This window comes from Phyllostomus hastatus, unplaced genomic scaffold, assembly GCF_019186645.2.
Source record: "Phyllostomus hastatus isolate PE091 unplaced genomic scaffold, TTU_PhHast_1.1 phas_contig_80, whole genome shotgun sequence".
Lineage (NCBI taxonomy): Eukaryota > Metazoa > Chordata > Mammalia > Chiroptera > Phyllostomidae > Phyllostomus > Phyllostomus hastatus.
Genome location: NW_025333960.1, coordinates 541,551 through 562,757, shown reverse-complemented (window position 1 = coordinate 562,757; position 21,207 = coordinate 541,551). Strand labels below are relative to the sequence as shown.

Here is a 21,207-nt window from a genome sequence, read left to right as displayed (position 1 = left end):
TAAGTATTCCCAATTCTCAGAGTATGGTCTTCAGAGACCTTTTTTTCCACTAGAAGAAACTAGAGCATTGAAGAAAAATGGCTGGTTTCAGGTCTGGGACAGAAAATACACAAGTTGAGCAAAGGAATCCCTTTTCATAAGACAGCAAGGATGCTACCAGACTTACTGGTGTCATGTCAAAACAATTCAGGAACTCTTTCCGGCAAGATGGAGGCATAGGTGGACGCACTGTACCTCCACGCACAACCAAGATTAGAACAACAACAATTTAGAGGCAGAATAACACCCAGAACTGACAGAGAATTTATATGAATGGAAGTCGGACAGCCAAGAAGTTAAAGTAGACCCCTTCATCCAGACCGGTAGGAGGGGCAGAGAGGAGGAGCGGGCACAGAGGAGGAGCGGGTGCCAGTTATGGCGCACAGAGATCAAGGAGAACTGGGCGCATAAGGCAACCAAGCGCATAAGCCTTCTGGGACGCACAAGACCGCAGCGCAGCAGTGGACCCTGAGTATGCAAGTGGCGGCTGGCGGACCCAGTGAGGTGGCATTGTGGACCAGGGCAGAGCGTGCAACCCAGAATCCCAGGGGGGTTGCTGAGGCCCCAGGAGAGCAGAGCTGCCGCCATTGTTCCATCCCACCCCCGCCCCCACATACAACGTCACAATCTAGCAACTGGGGTGCCCAGCCCTGGTGAACACCTAAGGCTCCACCCCTTACCATAACAAGAGCAACCAGACAGGAAAAAAAAGAGAGAGAAGAGAGACATGTCTCCAACAGAAGAACAGCTCAATACCCCAGGACTCTTCCTTTTGAGCGACCAAGAGATAGCCAATGTTCAAAACATTGCACAGTTCAAAACACTGGTGATCAGAAAGCTCACGGAATTGGTTGATTTTGGGCGCAAATTACATGAAAAAATGCACGTTACCATAAAAGAGATAAAGGAAGATGCACAGAAAACCAATAGTGAAGGGAAGGAAACTGGGACTCAGAACAATAGAGTGGACCAGAAGGAAGAAAAAAACAACCAAACAGGAAAGAATGAAGAAATAAGAATTCAAAAAAAAACGAGGAGAAGCTTAGGAACCTCCAGGACATCTTTAAACGTTCCAACATCCGAATTATAGGGGTACCAGAAGGGGAAGAGGGAAAGCAACAGATTAAGCACGTATTTGAACAAATAATAAAGGAGAACTTCCCCCATTCTGGCAAAGGAAATAGACTTCCAGGAAATCCAGGAAGCTCAGAGAGTCCAAAGAAGTTGGACCCAACAAGAAACACACCAAGGCACATCATAATTACATTAGCCAAGGTAAAAATGAAGGAGAGAATCCTAGAAGCAGCAAGAGATAAGGGGACAGTAACCTAAAAGGAGTTCCCATGAGATTTCTCCAAAGAGACCTTACAGGCAAGAAGGGGCTGGAAAGAAATATTCCAAGTCATGAAAGACAAGGACCTACATCCCAGATTGCTCTATCCAGCAAAGCTCTCATTTAGAATGGAAGGGCAGATCAAGTGCTTCTCAGATAAGGTCAAGTTAAAGGAGTTCATCATCACCAAGCCCTTATTTTATGAAATGTTAAAGGGGCTTGTCTAAGAAAAGAAGATAAAGAAAAAACATGTATAGTAAAAGGACAGCAAACGCACAATTATTAACAACCACACCTAAAGCAAAACCAAAAGAAACTAAGCAAACAACTAGAACAGGAACAGAACCACAGAAATGGAGATCACATGGAGGGTTAGCAACAGGAGAGTGGGAGGAGGAGAGAGGGGGAAAAGGTACAGAGAATAAGTAGCGTAGAATGTAGGTTGAAAATAGATAGGGGGAGGGTAAGAATAGTATGGGAAATTAGAAGCTAAAGAACTTATAAGTTTGACACATGGACATGACCAAAGGGGGGATATGGGTGGCAGAGGGTGTACAGGGTGGAGGGGAGTGAAGGGGGGAAAATGGAACAACTGTAATAGCATAATCAATAAAATATATTAAAAAAAATTCAGGAACTCAATCTGAAAAGGTGTTTAGTGGCTAAAGATGGGAGAATCTGAGTACCAATGAGGATAATCACTGCAAAGGTATGAAACCCATAAAATATTTAAATCTGTAAATATATAATGATTTTTTTAAAAAAATGTAATTGGTCATCTAGTACACAAAAGGGAAAGAATCGAGTATTTATCCTGCCTTTCCTATATGAACTGCAATGCTAGAAAACCTAAGAGTAGATAAGGGGAGGTGTTTCCTTATAAATTCCACCTGATAAATGAAAAAAAAAAAATGCTAGAAATAGATTGACAATTTGCAATCCCCTGTAAAGTGGCAGGATCTAGACACTGAGCATCACAAAAGGATATACTGGACACTATTACTGCATGCCTTTCAATGAAAGAACACATCATTCATCTGAGTCTTGCTAAAAGGATCAAATCTAGTCTGATCAAGCCTCCAGGGACAGCTGTCAATTTGTAACATATACAGAAGACAGAAATATGAATTGGGTGGTTCAGCTGGTTAGCGCTACCCGATTCGTTCTGACACGCCAAGGTTGCAAGTTTGATGCTTGTTCAGGGCACATATAAGAAGCAACCAATGATGAATAGATAAGAGAGTGTTTCTGTTTCTCTCTCTCTCCCCCGCCCCTTTTTCTCTCCCCTCCCCTCTCAAATCAATAAAAAATTTTTAATAAAAAAAGAAATATGCTGAATTGCACTGAGAAAGGAGTCAGCAAAATCCAGACTGCAGGTTACACTGCAAGTGTGCTCAAGTTCTTCAACAGATAAATTTTAAGAAAAACAGGTGGAACAGGAAACTGGATTAGTAGAGACTGATAAGACAAATCAATTTTTTTTAAAAGAATGAAATTAGAGTATCTAAAGATGTACTCTTGGGTAATAAAACTATGAAAAAGTTCAAGAAAAGTGGCAACTAAAAGTCCAGAAGATGATTACTGTTGTGAGGAAAGAGGAGGTACATGGAGGACCTTTTGAGGGGCTGGCAAATTTCAATTTGTTGAATTGAGAGTGTTACAGCATTCCTCTTACAATAATTTACTGAGCTTACATTTGTTTTATGTGATTTTTCTATATTTTATTTTGCATTAAAAAGATTTTTTATAGTTTATTTTTTTTTATTTATTTTTAGAGCAGGAAGGGAGGAAGACAGAGAGAGAGAGAGAGAGAGAGAGAAACATCAATGTGTGGTTGCTGGGGGTTATGGCCTGCAACCCATGCATGTACCCTGGCTGGGAATCGAACCTGGGACACTTTGGTTCCCAGCCCGCGCTCAATCCACTGAGCTATGCCAGCCAGGGCTTGCATTAAAAAGATTTTTAAAAGACTTGAAGAAAATATTGATAAAATATTTATAGTCATCAGTTCTGGGTGCCTATATAAAAGTATTTTTTATTCTCTATTTTTTTTATTTTTTTAAAGATTTTATTTATTTACTTTTAGAGAGAGGAAGGGAGGGAAAAAGGAGAGAAACATCAATGTGTGAGAGACACATTGATTGGCTGCCAGTTGCCTCTTGCATGCCCCCTACTGGGGAACTGGCCCGTAACCCAAGCAGGTGCCCTGACTGGAAATCGAACCAGTGACTTTTCAGTTCATAGACCTGAGCTCAATCCACTGAGCCACACCAGCCAAGGCTCAAGTTTTATTTTTAAAATATGTCAAGATAAGAGAATTTAAGTAGTTCTCTCCAGTTACAGTTGATCTGGAGATAAGGAACTTCAGTTTGAATTGATTACCTTATGCATGTATTACTTTTATAATAGTAATTTGTACCTACCCACAGAAAGCTGTTCCTGATATCCCAGCCTTTTTAAGAATGATAAGAGAATATTCTCTTTCCCCATATAGGACTAGCAATTGTCAAAATAAATAAATAAACAAATAAAATAAATGGTATCTCCCTTTTCCACACCCTTACTATTAAGAATGGCCCAAATTGTACCCAAAACCTGTATAATTTTATTAACTAGTGTCACTCCAGTAAATCAATTAAAGAAAAACAAAAGACTGCCCTGCCTGGTGTGGCTTAGTTGGTTGGAGTGTCGTCTCATACACCAAAAAGCTAAAGGTTCAATTCCCAGTCACAGCACATACCTAAATTGCAGGTTCAATCCCTGGTTAGAGGCATGTATGGGAGGCAATCAATTGATGTTTCTCTCTCCCTCTCTCTCTCCCCCACTTCCTCTCTCTCTAAAATTAATAAATATATTTTTAAAAATTAAAAAAATTACTTACCCAAATTATACAGGTACTCATAGCTTGGGAGGTTGTAGCCAACAATGTAATGGGTCTTCCACCCTCCAAAAAGAGGAAAACGAGGCCGGATTTCCATCTCTACAGAGTCATCCAAAATAAGGAGATGGCTGGTAGAAACATTGCCAATCTCATCCCGGTAATAAACATCCTGGGCAGCAGCAGGGAGGATGGTCTACAAGAGAGTGAACACAAACCTTTTTCAAAGGAAATAATCTTAAATACAGAAAAGATTTTCTGCACCAAGATCTTCATCATAGTACTACTCAGAATAGTCCCAAAACTGTAAACAACCTAAAAAATCTAACTTTTCCCCCAAGCCTTCAAAATGTCTAGCTAGATTCACTAGTTAGATCTACTTCTTAAAAAGGTTGAGAAATATCCAAATTCTTCTACAAGTAAATAATAAAGAGAATCATAAATACCTCTGTGAATACCAAAGACATAACAAAGGTAAAAACAATCTGAAAGTTATTTTACAGGGGGAAACTAAAGATAAAAGAAATTATATCAAATAACTAGGTAATAGGGAGAGTTATAGAAGTGTTTTCTCCACCTAATATTCTTTATTGGAAGATACAAGTTTGTATCTTCCAAACTTGTAAGCATATTTTGATAACCAAAGGGAAAAAACGTAATATCTTTTTGGTACCGTAAGCCCTTCTGTATGTTAAGTATATGAAAATACTTCCAAGATTTCACTTATAACACACAAATATAAACTGTATATAAAATACAATCAAATTTTTTAAAAACAGCATAAAAATATTAAATTATCAGCAATACTACTGAATTGGGGTGGTATCCTGTTTATCTTTTCCCTATTATTTACATTTTCCTTACAAAACACAGCCTACTTATATAAATGGGAGTAATTTTTAGAAAGTCCTTTCTCTTGGTTCTAACTCTATCACTCAACCACTTGAACAGAATCAATTTTAAACTGTCCATATTTAGCTACTTTCAAAAAGCAAACAAAAGGGCAGATGTGATAAAGTCATAATTTCTCCCAATGTCCAAGTTGAACACTCCATACCTTAAAAGAACGGATGGAGGATATACCACTATCTGGCTGTCTCTGGTAATCATAGCGTGAAAAAGGCCCCTTAAGCACAGCCCCTGTGTGCTTCAAGTCCACATTTTCTTCCACAGCAATATTACCCCAGTGAGAGACCTCGATGACTCGGGTCATGCTGGTGATAGTAAGGAAAGGGCTGTTGTTCTCATAATGTACTTTAAAAGTATCCTGCAGAGGAAGGAAACAAATAGTTCAAAGTTCAAACCAAGTTGGAGATTATACAGCAGCAGTAGAATGGCTCAATTATAATGTATCCAATGTATGCAACATTTTAAACTATTTACTATGAATTTTAATACTATATGAAAATAAATATTCATGATGTTGTTTATTAAACAAATAGGATATACAAAATTCTTTTAGGTTCCAACATAAATGTCATTTGTTTTAAAAACAAAAACTTCTACACTCTACTTATCTTATAGAAACTATGTGAGAGAAAAAAAAGATTCTGAAATGCAATACAGAAGAATCTCAACCGATAGGAAACGGAATTACAGATTACTTCTTTCTCCCTACACTTTTAACTTTTTTCATTTTTTCAATTACACTTGACACTCAGTATTATATTAGTTTCAAGTGTACAGCATAGTGGTTAGACATTTAAATAACATATGAAGTGCTCCCAATGATAAATCTAGTACCTATCTAGCAGAATAAACAGTTATGCCAAGATTATTGACTACATTCCCTATGCTGTTTTTTATATCCCAGTGATTATTTTGTAACTGCCAATTTGTACTTCTTAATCTCTTCCATCTTTTGCCCCAGTCCTTCAAACTACTTCCTACCTGGCAACTGACAGTTTGTTCTCTGCATCTGAGTTTCTGTTTGCTTGTTCATTTATTTTACATTTTAGATTTTGCATATAAATAAAATCATATATCTGTGTTTCTCTGATTTATTTCACTCAGCATAATACCATCTAGGTCTATCCATGTTGTCTTGTTGCGGATGGTAAGATTTCATTCATTCTTATGGCCAAATAATAGTCATTCCATTGCATGTATGTAACACATTTCTTTTAAGATTTTATTTATTTATTTTTAGAGAGAGGAGAAGGGAGAGAAAAAGAGAGGGAGAGAAACATCAAGTGTGGTTGCCTCTCGCATGCTCCCTCCTGGGGACCTGGCCCCGCAATCCAGGAATGTGCCTTTACTGGGAATCAAATCAGCACTCAATCCACTGAACCATACTGGCCAGGGCTGTTTTTATTTATTTATTTCTTTTGCCACTTTTTAAGTATATTTTATTGATTATGCTATTAGTTGTCTCATTTTTTTAAGATTTTATTTATTTATTTTTAGAGAGGGAAGGGAAGGAGAGAGAGAGAGAGAGTGAGACACACACATCAGTGTGCGGTTGCTGGGGGGCATGGCCTGCAACCCAGGCATGTGCCCTGACTGGGAATCGAACCTGCGATGCCTGGTTCACAGCCTGCGCTCAATCCAGTGAGCTACGCCAGCCAAGGCTTGTCTCAATTTTTTTCTCCCCTTTATTCCCCCTCCACCCTGCACCCCACCACCTTCCAGCATCCCACCCTGCCAGTTCATGTCCTTGGGTTGTACATATAAGTTCTTTGGCTTCTCTATTTCCTATACTATTCTTAACTTCCCCTTATTTTATGCCTACCATTTATGCTTCTTATTCCCTGTACCTCCCCCCAAATCTCCCCCGCCCACTGAGTTTCTACCTTTTTGAGGAACATCATACTGTTTTTAATAATGGCTGAACCAATTTGCAATTAGACCCAAAAGCATGAGGGTTTTGTTTTCTCCACTTCTTTACCAATACTTACCGTTTGATTTGTTGATGATAGCCATTCTGACAGGTGTGAGCTGATACCTCATTTTGGTTTTAATTTGCACTTCTCTTATGATTAGTGATGTTGGGCATCTTTTCATGTCTATTGGCCAATTATATGCCTTTTCTGGAGAAATGTCTATTTGTTTCAGATTGTTTATTTCTAAGAGGGTTAAGTTGTATGAGGTCCTTATATATTTTGGATATTAACCCTTATTAGATGTATCATTGGCAAATACCTTCTCCAATTTAGTAGGTTCTGTCATTTTTTTAAGGTTAATTTTAGACAGAGGGGAAAGGAAGAAGAGAGGGAGAGAAACATCAATGTGCGGTTGCCTCTCACGTACCCCAACACCAGGGACCTGGCCTGCAAATCAGGCATGTGCTCTGACTGGGAACTGAACCGGCAACTCTTTGGTTCACAGGCCAGAGTTCAATCTACTGAGCCACATCAGCCAGGGCTCTTTTCGTTTTGTTGACAGGTTCCTTTGCTGTTCAAAAACTTTTTAGTTTGATGTAGTCCCATTTGTTTGTTTTGTTTTTTTGTTTCCATTATCCAAGGAGACAAATCCAAACAATAGTACTAATATCAGAGTTTACCGCCTATGTTTTCTTCTAGGACTTCTATGATTTTGAGTCTTACCTTTAAGCCTTTAATACATTTTGAGTTTATTCTCGTACATGGTATAAGAAAGTGGTCGAGTTTTGATTTTTTGCACAATCTGTTCAATTTTCCCAACACCATTTATTAAAGAGACTCTACTGCATTGTACATACTTACATCCTCTGTCATGTCATAGGTTAACTGACCATATATATGCTTGGGTTTCTTTCTGGGCTTTCTATTATGTTCCATTGATTTAGGTTTTATGTCACTACAATTTGCTGTTGATTAATATGGTCTTATAGTACAGTCTGATATCAGATAGCATGATACCTCTAACTTTGTTCTTTCTCAAGATTGTTTTGGCTATTAAGGGTCTTCTGTGGTTCCATATACTGTCTTTTGCCATGTATCATGTACACTTTTTGCCCAAATTTTTGAGGGTAAAATAAGGATATGCATTATAAATGGGTAGTATTAATTCCCTATCTACATAAATGTTAATTCTTTTATTTACACTTATGTGTTAAAAATGTAACTCTAGAAAGCAATTACAATATGGGTATGTAAAATAATACCCTGGAATGTAATAATCAATTTTGTTTCTAGGTATATGTAAATAAATAATTGAATTTTAAAATTCCTAAAAAGATATTTTTTCTAGAACCAAAAACATGGTTACACTATTCATGGGAGCACATTATACACAGCTAAATACAGAAATTTTAGGATTCTCTTTTCTAGTTCTGTGAAAAAATGCCATTGGTATTTTGATAGGGATTGCACTGAATCTATGCATTGCTTTAATTAGTATGGACATTTTAATCTAATTAAAACATTTCAACCACATATATGCTTCCAGTTATTTGTATCTTCTTTAATTTCTTTGTTCAGTGTTATAATTTTCCAAGCAGAGGACTTTCAATACAGTCATACCTCGGTACTGGTCAGCTTCAGAATTTGTCAAACCCTGTACTTACTGCATTTTGACAAGAAAAAAATGTTTCAGTACTCAGCACCTGCTTCGGACTCACTGCACTTGCTAGAACTTGTATGAGTCATAACACTGCCCCACAGGAGGAAATGCTTCATCACTCATCATATTCATCAATTCTGGCACTCATCACGAGTTCTGAAGCATTAATAATGAGTACTCAGGTACGACTGTACTATGTTGCATAGAAGTGGGGAAAGCAGACATCCTTGCCTTGTTCCTCATCTTAAGGAAAATGCTTTTATCTTCTAGCTTTTAAGTATGATGTAAGATATAGGTTTGTCATGTATGGTGGCTATTATGTTAAAGTGTGTTCCCTCTATTCATACTTTGCTTAAAGTTTTTTATTATAAATGGATGCCAGACTTTGTAAAATGCTCTCCTGCATCTATTGATATGACCTCCATCATTCATTCTGTTTATGTGATGTATGTTAATTAGTTTGTGGATATTAAGCCAATTTTGTATTCTAGAAATAAATCCCATTTGATCATGGATATGATCTTCTTAATGTATTGCTGAATTGGGTTTGCCAATATCTTGTTGAAGTTTTTTCATCTATGCTCATCAGGGATATTGGCGTATAATTTTCTTTTATCTGTAATGTCTTTGTCAGAATATGGAATCAGGGCAATACTGGCCTCATAAAATGAGTGTGGAAGCCTTCCCTTCTCTTGAATTTGTGGGAATAGTTTGAGAAGGTTACATAATTCTTTAAACATTTGGTAAAATCCACCTGTGAAACCATCCAGTCCAGACATTTTTGTTTATTGGAAGCTTTTTAATTACTGAATCAATTTTGTTAATCTGTTCAGATTTTTATTTCTTCCTGATTCATCCTTGGAAGATCATAGAAATACAACCATTCCTTCCAGGTTGTCCAATTTGTTGGCATACAATTATTCGTAATATTTTCTTATAATCCTTTGTATTTCTGTGTGTTAGTTGTTACCGCTCTTTCATTTCTGATGTTATTTACTTGGGCCCTCTAAGTTTGGGGGGAGGGGTGATGATAAATCTGGTTAAAGTTTTATTAACTTTATCTATTGAAAGAACCAGCACTTCTCCTCTTTCATTGCTTATTCTAGTTGTCTGGATCCTCTTTTCTTCTTGCTGAATCTGGTTAAAAGTTTAGCTTCTTTCTTTGTTTTAATCTTTCCAAAGAGCCAACTCTTTGTTTCACTGCAATTTGTATTTTTTACAGCCTCCTTTGTTTGTTTCCATTCTGATATTTATTATTTCCTTCCTTCAACTCACTTTGGGCTTAATTTGTTCCTCTTTTTCAGGTTCCTATAGTTGTAAAGTTAGATTATTTGAGATTTTTCCTGTTTCTTGGGGTAGGCCTCTAAAACTATGAATTTGCCTCACAGAACTGCTTTGGCTGTGCCCCTTAAGTTAAGGTTTGTCATAGTTTTTCTTTCTTTTTGATTTTAGAGAAAAATGAAGGGAAAGAAATATCTATGCATTCACTGGTTGATTCTTGCATGTGCCTTTACTGGGATCTAACCACAACCTTGGCATATTGGGGTAACATTCTAACCAACTGAGCTACCCGGCCAGGGCCTCGTCGTGTTTTCATTATCATTTGTCTCAAGATATCTTCTGATTGTTAACCCATTCATTGTTTAGTAGCATGTTTGTGTAGCTTCCATGCATTTATGTGTTTTTCGGGGGTGGTGGTGGTTGTGGTTAATAAATTTCCAGTTTCACGCCATTGTGATAAAAGAAGATGCATGGCATCATTTCAGTGTTCTTCAATTCATTGAGGCTTGTGTTTATGCCCTCACATGTGCTCTACCCTGGAAAATGTGCACTTGAAAAAATTATGTGCTTGAAAAATAGTACATTCTGCTGCTTTGGAGTAAAACGTTCCCAAAATATCAATTAAATCCATTTGATCTAATGTGTCACTTAAGGTCACCACTTGCTTATTTTCTGTGTAGAAGACCTATCCATTGATGTCAATGGGATGTTAAAGTTCCCTAGTACAACTGTACTTCTGTCATCTCTTCCCTCATGTCCATCAATATTTGCTTGATATAATTAAGTACTCTTACATTGGATGTGTGATTTACATTCTCTTGTGGAACTGATCCCTTTACCATTATTAAATGTCCTTCTTTGTCTCTTCTTATTCTTTGTTTTAAAGTCTATTTTGTGTGGTATAAAGATTATTACCTCAGCTTTTTCATTGTCATAAAATATTTTCCTTCTCTTTACTGTAAGTCTGTACGTTTCTTTCCACCTGAAGTGCATCTCCTGTAGGCAGCATATGTACGAGTCTTGTTTCCTTATCCATTAAGTCACCCTGTCTCTTGATTGAAACATTTAATCCACTTACATTTAAAGTAATTAATGATAGGTATGTAGCTACTGCCATGTTATTATTCACATTTTTTAATACCTCCTGCCCCTCTCTCTTCAAGAAGTCTCTTTAACATTTCTTGTAATAATGGTTTAGGGGTAATGAACTCCTTTAGCTTTTTCTTGTCTGAAAGCTCTTTATTTCACCTTGATTCAAATGATGACTCTTCTGGGTAAAGTAACCTTGGTTGCAGGTCCTTGCTTTTATCATGTAACTGTTTCATACCAATCCCTTCTGGCCTGCAAAGTTCCTATTGATAAGTATCAGCTGACAGTCTTATGGGAACTCCCTTCTGTGTAAGTAACTGCACTGCTTTTTGCTCCTTTCCATAGGAGGTTCTCTCCTTATGGAAAAAAATACTATAAAGTAAAAAATAAATCATACATTTTTAAAATTTTTTAAACAAAAGATTCCTTGTCTTTGCCACTTTAATGTTTGATTTACGATGTGTCCTGGCATGGGCTTCTTTGGGTTGATTCATCTTGGTTGGGACCAATGGCACTTACTGGACTTGTCTATTTCCTTTGCCAGGTCAGTAAACTTTCCTTTATCATTTCTTTAAATAGGTTTTCAATTCCTTGATCTATTTTCCTTCTGGTATGCCTATATGCAAATGCCATGTGACGTTCTCCCAGAGTTCCCCAAATTATCCTCATTTTTAAAAATTATTTTTCTTCTAAATTGTGTGTTTTCCACTACTTTGTCTCCCAAATCAGACTCAATCCTCTGCTCTGTCCTTTCTGCTTTTGGTTCCATGTAACATATTCTTCATTTCTGACTGGTTCTTTTTTATGGTTTCTATCTCCTTGTTTGCACTGAGCTCACCTATTCTTCCTTATATTCACTGAGCATCCTTATAACCATGTTTTCAATTCTGCATCTGGTACATTGCTTGTCTCCATTTCATTTCGTTCCTCCTCTCGAGTTTTGTCCTGTTCTTTCATTTTAGGCATATTTGTCTCCTCATTTTGGTCTCCTCCCTGTGTCTATGTATTAAGTAGATCTATTACATCTCCCAGTCTTAGCAGGATGACCTTATGTAGTAGGTGTCCTCTGGAACCCAGTGGCACAGTCTCCCTGGTCACCTGAACGGGATGTTCCAGGTGTATCCATTGTGTGGGTGGTATGTGTCCTCCTGCTATAGTTGAGCCTTGATTGCTGTTGGCATATATCAGTGAATGGGACTGACCCTGAGGCTAACTGGCTGTGAAGACTGACCATGACTCCAACAGACATGGTTTGTGAGGTGCTGACCCCATGGAGTGGATTTTTCTGTGTCAGGGCTCTGGTGCCTGCTGGGTCCACTTTTTGGTTGTATGGTTTGTGGAGTTAATTGGGTGGCACTCTGGTGTGCTTTGAAGCCAGCCACTGGGTATATTATTTCTTGGGAAGGGTTCTGGCACAGGTTCAGGTTGTTCACTGCCTGTGCCTGGCCCAGGGCCACCTAGTAGGAGCTACAAAGTGATCTGTGGTTGGTAGCTGCCTGTCCTGAGCTTGGAGGCACCTGGGAAAGACGATGCTGCAAACTGAGGCCAGCTGCCCCTAGTGCCAGGCTATGGGTTGCTTAGTAAGAAGTACAGGGCATGCTGAGGCCAGCCACTTTGTGTTTGGGGTTTATGAACCTTTCAGAGATTTTAGGGAAGTCCACAGCATTCCAGCTGCCTTTGAGTAACAGCCACTGAAAGAGGTACTGGCCTGTGTACTTGTTGGATAGGCTGGATTCTCAGGTAATCACCATGGTGGAGTAAGTTTAATAAAGACTCAGATTTGGCACCTGCCTGTGCCTGCTAGCTGAATGGGAAAAAGGCTCCACAAAGGAACAATGGCACCTGCCAGCACTTCTGTCCTAGCCAGAGCTGTCTCTCCAGCCCTCACCCTGAAGACAGACAATTCAGCTTCTCCCCATATGTCCCTGGCACTTTTTGAGCTGCTGCCCTGCACTGGACTCAGAGTCAGTGAGTCCAACTGGGTCCAATAAGCTGTGCATGGGCCCTTTAAGAGGAATGCCTAAGACTCCAGCAGCCCTCTGTTTCACCTGGACAGAATCCCTGAAGATTTTCACAAACAGATGTTGTGGATACTCCTATTTCCCACACTGGTATTCAGCCTGAGGTGCCCAGTATGGGGCTGGGAGCCCTTGCTCCTCAGGAGAGACCTCCGTAACTCAGATATCCCTCCCAAACCTTAAACTGCCACACATGAATGAGGATCTGGCCCATTTCATGTGTCAGCCCCTGTCCTACCACTCTTGACATGGCTTATTCTTTATATCCTTAGTTGTAGGAATTCTGTTCAGCTAGTCTTCAGGTAGCTCTAAAGGGTGATTATTCTATAATTTAATTTTGATTTGGTTGTGGGAGAAGCAAGCATAGCATTCACCTACTCTATCATCTTGTCCAGAAGTCCCCTTCAATTCTCTCCTTATAATTTTAATTTTCCAAATTTCTACAATAAACTTTTTAAATTGCTTTTTAATACAATAATTTTTACATTTTTTAAATAAATAAAATCTTAAATTCTAAGTAAAGAAAAATTCTGATAGGGAACTATATGTAAGATATCATTTTAAAAACCTAATGAAAACATAATCCCTAACCAATGAGCCAGCAAATAAACTCAAAACTGAGGGTGATCCATTGCATTACTGGATTTTTCTAACCTGGAGAAGACTTATCTGGAAAAGTTAAAAAAAAGAGAGACTTTTTAAGCTAACGTTTATGGAGCTAAATATGTATGTGTCAAACACTCTTATATGAACTCTAAATAAGTGCATTACCTCATTTAATCCTCCAAACAACATAATAAAATAAGTGCTACTTACTACCATTTTACAAATTAAAAAACCTGAGGCCTAGCAGTTTTCACTGACATGTTCAAGGTCATAAATCTAAGTGGCAATAGTAAGTCTTCAAAAGTTCTGGCTCCGCACTTCTACACAATAAGTACTTTCTCAAAATGAGGTCCAAAAGAATTTAAAACGATATCTTTGGCAATTCCCCTACTTCTTTGCCAGTTTTACCACTGAAGCTAGTATTAAAAAATCTTTCTGATCATTAAGTAACTCAAGTGCCCTTTTATGAATACACACCTAGAACCCCACAGAAATGGAATCTAAAAGGACAAGATCCAAAAAAGCAAACTTCTTCCTAAAAAGTCAATGAAAAAAACAAGAAAAGGTATATTCTGATCATTCTTTTAGCTTTTCCTACTTTATTCACTCACTCTGTGACCAGATTTTTTTAAGGTTTATCTTCTTTCATAATCAATTTGATAGCATTTAATGCTAATACTGGCAAGAGTAAAGGGAAACTAGCAGTTTTATACTGCTGATACTGTTAATAAATTGGCTAAATCTTTTTGAAAACCATCTAGCAATACATAGCAAAAGATTTTTTAAATGTTTATATGCTTTGGTTTTAAAGCTTTCACTTCAGAAAATCTATTCTGAGAATATATAAAAAGTTATATAAAAAGAGATGAACATTCTCCTGTTAAATAGAAAAAAGGCTAACTTTCCAACTATAGGAAACTTGGTAAATAAACTATAGGACATCAAATCATGGGATCTTAAATGACTATTAAAATAGTTGACATCAGTACTATAAAATGTTTAGAGACTACTCTAAGTGGCAAAAGTATTACTTTATGCATAATATAATCTCTATACTAAAAAGCCCCTATGCTTATAAAGAAATAACTCAAAAATTAAGGGGAAAAAAAATACCTCACAAACATAAACAACAGTATGGTGATTACCAAAAGGAAAGAGATGTAGGAAGAAGTAGAAGACTGTAATGGTGATAGAAGAATTGACTTGGGGTGAACACATAATTTAATGTACAGATGACATATTATAGACTTGTAAACATGAAACCTATTATAATTTTATTAACAAATGTCACCCCAATAAATTCAATAATGCTTCTTGCAGAACAAAAATAAAAAGAAATGACTAAAGTACTAAAATGTCAAAAATGGACATGAACTGATGTCAAGTTTTTCTCTGAATTTGGCAGTCTGTCACAAATATTTCATTAATTTAAAATAAAAGGGGAAAGTCCAAAATCTCAAACATTCAAACTATAAAAGTCTATGTAGGAAATAACCAAATCACTATCCCAATATGAGCTCAGTTTTAAGTAAGAAAAAGAAATAAATATGCAATTAGAGGCAACAACTCAGAGAGCAGCCCATCAGCTACCCAAAGTACTTGGCCCCAGGGCTCTGCACCAAATGGTAACTATACCAGAAGACAGAGGGGACCTCTATTGCTGCCCACTAAAGTCATAGTGCCACAGCATATACAGGGTGCTACTTTTGGAGAGATAGGGGAATATGAATACATTTATTACAATTCTGCATGTACTTATACAAAGGATCATTAGAAAGGTAAAACTAATATAAATGGTCACCAAGGAGAACAGATGGAAGGAAGCTGTAAAAGAATTCTCTGAATATACCTTATAATTTTGACTATAAAATGTTCATTTCTTTATATTCAAAAAATTAAACCTATAAAAAATTCTTAAAAGTTAAAAACAACACAAAATGAACAGCCATAACTATATGTCAAATTGACAGTTGAGAGAGGAAAAACAGAGAAACAGTTTAAGCAACATTAGAACAAACTATTTTGTACATTCTTAGTGACATGTTCTGGACAAAAAGTGGTGCAAAGAAGTCATAAGTGTCTCAAATACCTATTTTTTTTTTAGAGATGAAAGGGTAAAATGATATAATTCCTAAGATTTGCTTTAAATTATTATAGCAAAGAAAAAAGGGATAGCTAAAGCAAGTGTGCTAATATCTTGATAACCACTGAATCTAAGTAATAGGTATATGGGAGTTTGTTATCCTATTCTCTATACTATTACATGTGTTTGAAATTTTTCATTAACAAAATCTTTTTTAAGCCTTAATTGTTTCCTCTACCATTAAGGGCCAACCCCTAGGCTCAGCAATGCAGCCAGCTTTACTACCCACAGCAGCTACACCAGCCACACTAGACGACATCCACAGGCCCTATTGCCTCTGCCCAAAATGCCTTGTTTCCTTCTCCCCCTCCCATCCCAACTCTCCAAATGTTACCTCCTTTAAAAAGTCTCCCTAAACTCACAGCCTCTACCTGTACTCCCAGAATGAGAATACTGACCCCATGGAGTCATTCCACAGCAGGTTAAAAAATGAGGGGTAACCTTGGACTTCCACCCACCCACACCACCCAACCCTATCAACTAGTAGTCACTCTAGAAGACCTTCTCTAAAGTAGACTGGGATGGATGAGACTCCATATGAGCCTACCTGGCTATAGGCAGGGACATCTCTGAAAGGTCCATAATCCAGGAGGTCCTCGGATCGTGTGGGGTTCCCCAACTTGGTGTAGCTTTCCACATTTCGAGAGGCAAGCTTCACACGCATAGTTTGTGTCTTTGTTGGATAGGGAGAGTAGAAATAATGGTTCCCCTCAAATACCACAAACTGTTTCTCTGATTGAGTGATCTGGGTTGGATATGGCTGAAGCACATGGGTATAGACAGTTTCCAAAATGACTGGAATCTTGGTCCCAGGATCGAGAGCAACTGGGAGCTTGACTGTGAAGAATCTCTCACTGCAAGAAGAATGAGGCAACATAATTAAGGAAATTAAAAATAGCGAGGAACTCAAAATTTGTACCCAAAATAAAAGCAGTTACCATTAAGAGGTCACCTTTAACTTATTAATTAAAACCTTTTAAGACAAATACCTGAATGTCACCTCAAGGTTGTTTATAATAGAAGAGTGCAAAACAGCCTCAATGTCCAACAACAAAATAACAAAAAATTCCAGTAGAGAGCCACACAATGGAATATTGACAGCTACTAAAAATGACACATAGATCTATCTATATTACACATTTCTATGTACAATGTAAATAACATATCACTTTGCAAAAGACACTATGATTTCTTTTAAAAATATATACATATACAAATGTATGTGAAGAAAAAGTTTCAGTAAATGTTCTACACAATGTTTAACGGTAACAATCTCAGGGTAGGAGGATAAACTTCATTTTGTTGTGTTTTTCCAATTTGTTTTATGAGCTTGTATCATTCTCAAAACCAGAAAGTTCCATCTGAAAGAAAAAAACATGGCCTAGAAACTACTAAAATTCTTAAAATATTAACTAAAAAAAAAAGTGAATATAAGTTTATTATGCCAGGAGTCCAATTGTTCATAGACCTGGAAACCATTAACGGAAAACTAAAAGCATTCTAACATGTTTCCATCGTATTCAGAGTTCTTAAAAGTCTTCATCGGTTCCACCTTTATACTTCATAACACTACTTTGAAGTACATACTCAAAATATAGTAAGTCCTACATCTGCTCCAGGAACAGTCTTAACCAGTTCTTGGCTTCAAGTCCCAAATCTGCTTCACATCTCATTCTCTCTTCTGAGCCATAAACTCAAATTTTCAAATGTTCACTAAACTATTCCACTGACCATCCTACAGGCAATGCAACATATCCAATATCTAATATAATTCATGATCCTAATTCCCTACCTCTAATAATACTGCTACCATCCAACCAACTCTAAGCTAGAAACCTCAGGCATTTTCTGATGGTTCACACTACCCTATCCCCAGTATTAGATTTATCCTGCCTTAGAATGTCACCTTTTTTTTTTAAGATTTAATGTACTCATTTTTAGAAAGGGGAAGGGAGGGAGAAAGACAGGGAGAGAAACATCAATGTTTGGTTGCCTCTCATGCACCCCTTACTGGGGACCTGACCAGCAGCCCAGGCATATGCCCTAGACTAGGAATCGAAATGGCAACCCTCTGGTTCACAGGCCTGCGCTCAATCTACTGAGCCATACCAGCCAGGGCTAGAATGTCTCTTAAATCCATCCCTTCCTGGTTTTCCATTTCCTCCTCCTCAATGACACAAACCATTATGTCTTGCCTAAATTATTACATTTTTTCCTAATTAATCTCTTAATCTCTATCTCCCTCCAGCCCATCAACATAATCTGATGATATCACTCCCATCTTAATTTTTATGTGAAATATTACCAACACAACTGAATCTTGCTTCGATAATTCAGAAGATATTTCAGAACCATTCAGTTCTCCAGGGTCTTCATTATAAACATCAAATCTTGTTGAAATGTGAAGGTTACTAAAAAATTGATAAAGGCAAGAAATACAACAGAGCTGACTATACTGGGTTCTAAGAAGCAGACATTTTTTTTCTAATAGCTCTTCTCCTGCTGGATCTAATGTAAGAACATTCTGTGAAGGACCTGTTTGTTGGGTAAAATAAAGCAATTACTCATTTACTGAAACAGATAGAACTCTGACAGTTTCTGTGGCAGAAAGGAGTAATAAAAACAAATCTGTATAACACATGCACTCAGAATTAGGAATACATGAAACAGTATGCTATTTTTAAATGTTCACAACTGACTAAAGGGTAAAGTCCACTGCCCTAAAAACAGTATACAAAGCACTCTTTAAACTGACCTCAGCGTTCTTTACAACCTTCTATGAGGTCCAGCCACTCTGAAAGCCCAGCTGACTAAACATACCATGAAATGTCACACCTCACTATCTTTACAGATGTCTCTGCCTGGAATACTCCTTCTCATTGGTTAGCTCTCTTAAGTCAAAATTTGCTGAACATTTACTACATACCAGATTCTGTTCCAAGGATATTTCTGTATTAATCTAGTTATTCTTAACCATGATCACCTTAGGTAGACATTACTACAGTACTGAAGAGGAAAGTATTCTTGAGTTTTCCAAGGACACAGAGCCACAAAGTAATAACAAAGATAGGATTTGAACCCTTGGAATAAGGCTACATAAGACAACTACATAACAACTATGCCATCCTCACTCTCAGAGATATGCTGCAGGCCAGTAAACACAGACAGGGTCCTCAAACAGCCACAGAGGGACAGGAGTCTGAAATATTAACAAGGAGGAGGGGATTTAGTAGCAACTTATTTAAGGCTAATTCAGATCTGGCATCTGCAGGGCTAGTGAAGATGCTCATTTCACACATTTTGAGACTACAATAGAAAAATCAAGGTAATCACCATGTGTTATAATTTCGCTCCTCAGAACATGTTTCTGTACATGAAATCAAAGCAACTCAAAGAGGATTAGGTTAACAAAAGGAAACCATGAAGACCACACGGAAAACAGGAAATGTTTTATGTGGAATAAAAAAAAAGGATTTAAAAAGCAGGACCACACAGTAATTGAAACTATGTAAAATATATCTGCAATTGGATATGGTACAGAACAAAAATATATAATTTATCATGCTAGGGTTTTGGGACTTGTTTAATGTTGCTGCTAAGCTTTATATAGAATAATAAATTTTAATATGATCCCATTTATACCCATATGTAAAATCATAGATGGATGGATATATGTATTAAGAACAGAGTTATTGTTAGATTCTTCTTATTGTTTTTAAAGATTTTATTTATTTATTTTTAGAGAGAGGGGAAAGGAAGAAAGACAGCAAGAGAAACATTGAAGTAAGAGAGAAACACCAATCAGTTGCCTCTTGTACACGCCCCAACCTGGGACCAAACCTGCACCCACACGTGCCTTGACAGGAAATCAAACCAGTGGCCTTTACTTTGCAGAACGATGCCCAACAAAGCCACGCTGGTCAGGGCAGAGTCTCATTATTTTCTTAAAATTTTAAAATAAATGAGAAAAAGTTTTTAAAACTCTGCCAAGCAGCGAGACCTAATGTAATATTTGCTGAACCACATGAAGACTGACAGTTGTAAGGTACAATTATTTGCTGGTCAAGAACCAATTTTTTTTCAAATTATTAATAAGTATATTATGAAAGTTATAGGAGTAGCCCTGGCTAGTGTGGCTCAGTAGATTGAGCACTGCCCTGAGAACCAAAGGGTCGCTAGTTCAATTCCCAGTCAGGGCACGTGCCTGTGTTGCGAGCCAGGTCCCTGGTGTGTGGCACGAGTGAGGCAACCACATACTGATATTTCTCTCCCTTTCTCCCTCCCTTCCGCAATGTCTAAAAATACATAAAATCTTTAAAAAAAAAGACACACACACACACACACACAAAGTAAGTTAGAGGTACAGGTGAGCCAATGTGCTGTATAGCCTCAGAAAACAAGTTAGAAAAGCAAAAGAAGGGCCCTCAGAGCTTAGCAGAGGAAAAGGCAAAAGTAACTCACGTAAAGGGAAAGGCACAGGCATGCTCCCCAGAGGGAGAGCATAAAGAACCATTTTTTACATTTGTTCCCAAGATAAGCTATAGCACAGGTGGCAAACACAAAGCCTGCAGGCTCCCTCCATCTTGATTTATCCAGCCGGCACCTTGTTTCTACCCAGCAGTGGCACCAAGCTCCTTGCCCCTAGTTAAGGAGTAGTTATATTTATACAGTCCTACAATTACTTTTGGCCCTTTGAAGGCAACTGCGCAAGGCCGAAGTGGCCCCCAGTGAATATAAGTTTGACATCCCTGAACTATACAACATAAACTAAAGCAGGGTTTTTTAACCTTAGCACTATTACATTTTGGGATAGATAATTCTTTGTTGGGAAAGAGTACCTGTCCTGAGCATTGTAGGATGTTTACCCCAGTAAGAATCCCTGAGGTAAAAACATCTCTTCTCTCCACAACACTCATTAAACAAATATTTCAGTGCCTAAAAAATACCATGCAAAATACTGATAACCAAAACTGAGTGAAGGGATAAGTAGCAGTTCATTATATAACCCATCCCGCTTTTTATGTTATTTGAAAAATATCCTTAATAAAGTGCTTTAATATAAATACCAAATTTTTCAGACTATAAGACGTACCCCGCCCCCCAATTTGGGAGGAATAGTGGTTATTAATGCTGCCGTTGAGTTCTGTTTACATTTACATTGGTGAAATATTATGTTATTTATGTTATTAAAGATTTTACCACATTTTTTGCTTCAAAATTTTTTTTTCCTATCTTCTTCCTCTAAAACCTAGGTACATCTTATGGTCTGAAAAATGCCGACTGCCAGACCCCACTCAGGCTGTGTTGAGTTTAAAGCAGAGAACAAGGCAAATCCAAC

The 21,207-nt window shown here is 37.5% G+C and overlaps 1 protein-coding gene across 1 annotated transcript in view; it reads right to left on the bottom strand.

Annotated features, from left to right (window-relative positions):
- Nucleotides 1-21,207, bottom strand: part of RPN1 (ribophorin I) — a 40,314-nt gene that overhangs the window by 9,500 nt on the left and 9,607 nt on the right. The window contains exons 3-5 of the mRNA XM_045850353.1: nt 16,417-16,723; nt 5,308-5,517; nt 4,254-4,446 (exon numbers count right to left, since the gene is read on the bottom strand). Of these exons, the coding sequence (XP_045706309.1) occupies nt 4,254-4,446; nt 5,308-5,517; nt 16,417-16,723 (710 nt within the window). The remainder of the gene's footprint in view (nt 1-4,253; nt 4,447-5,307; nt 5,518-16,416; nt 16,724-21,207) is intronic.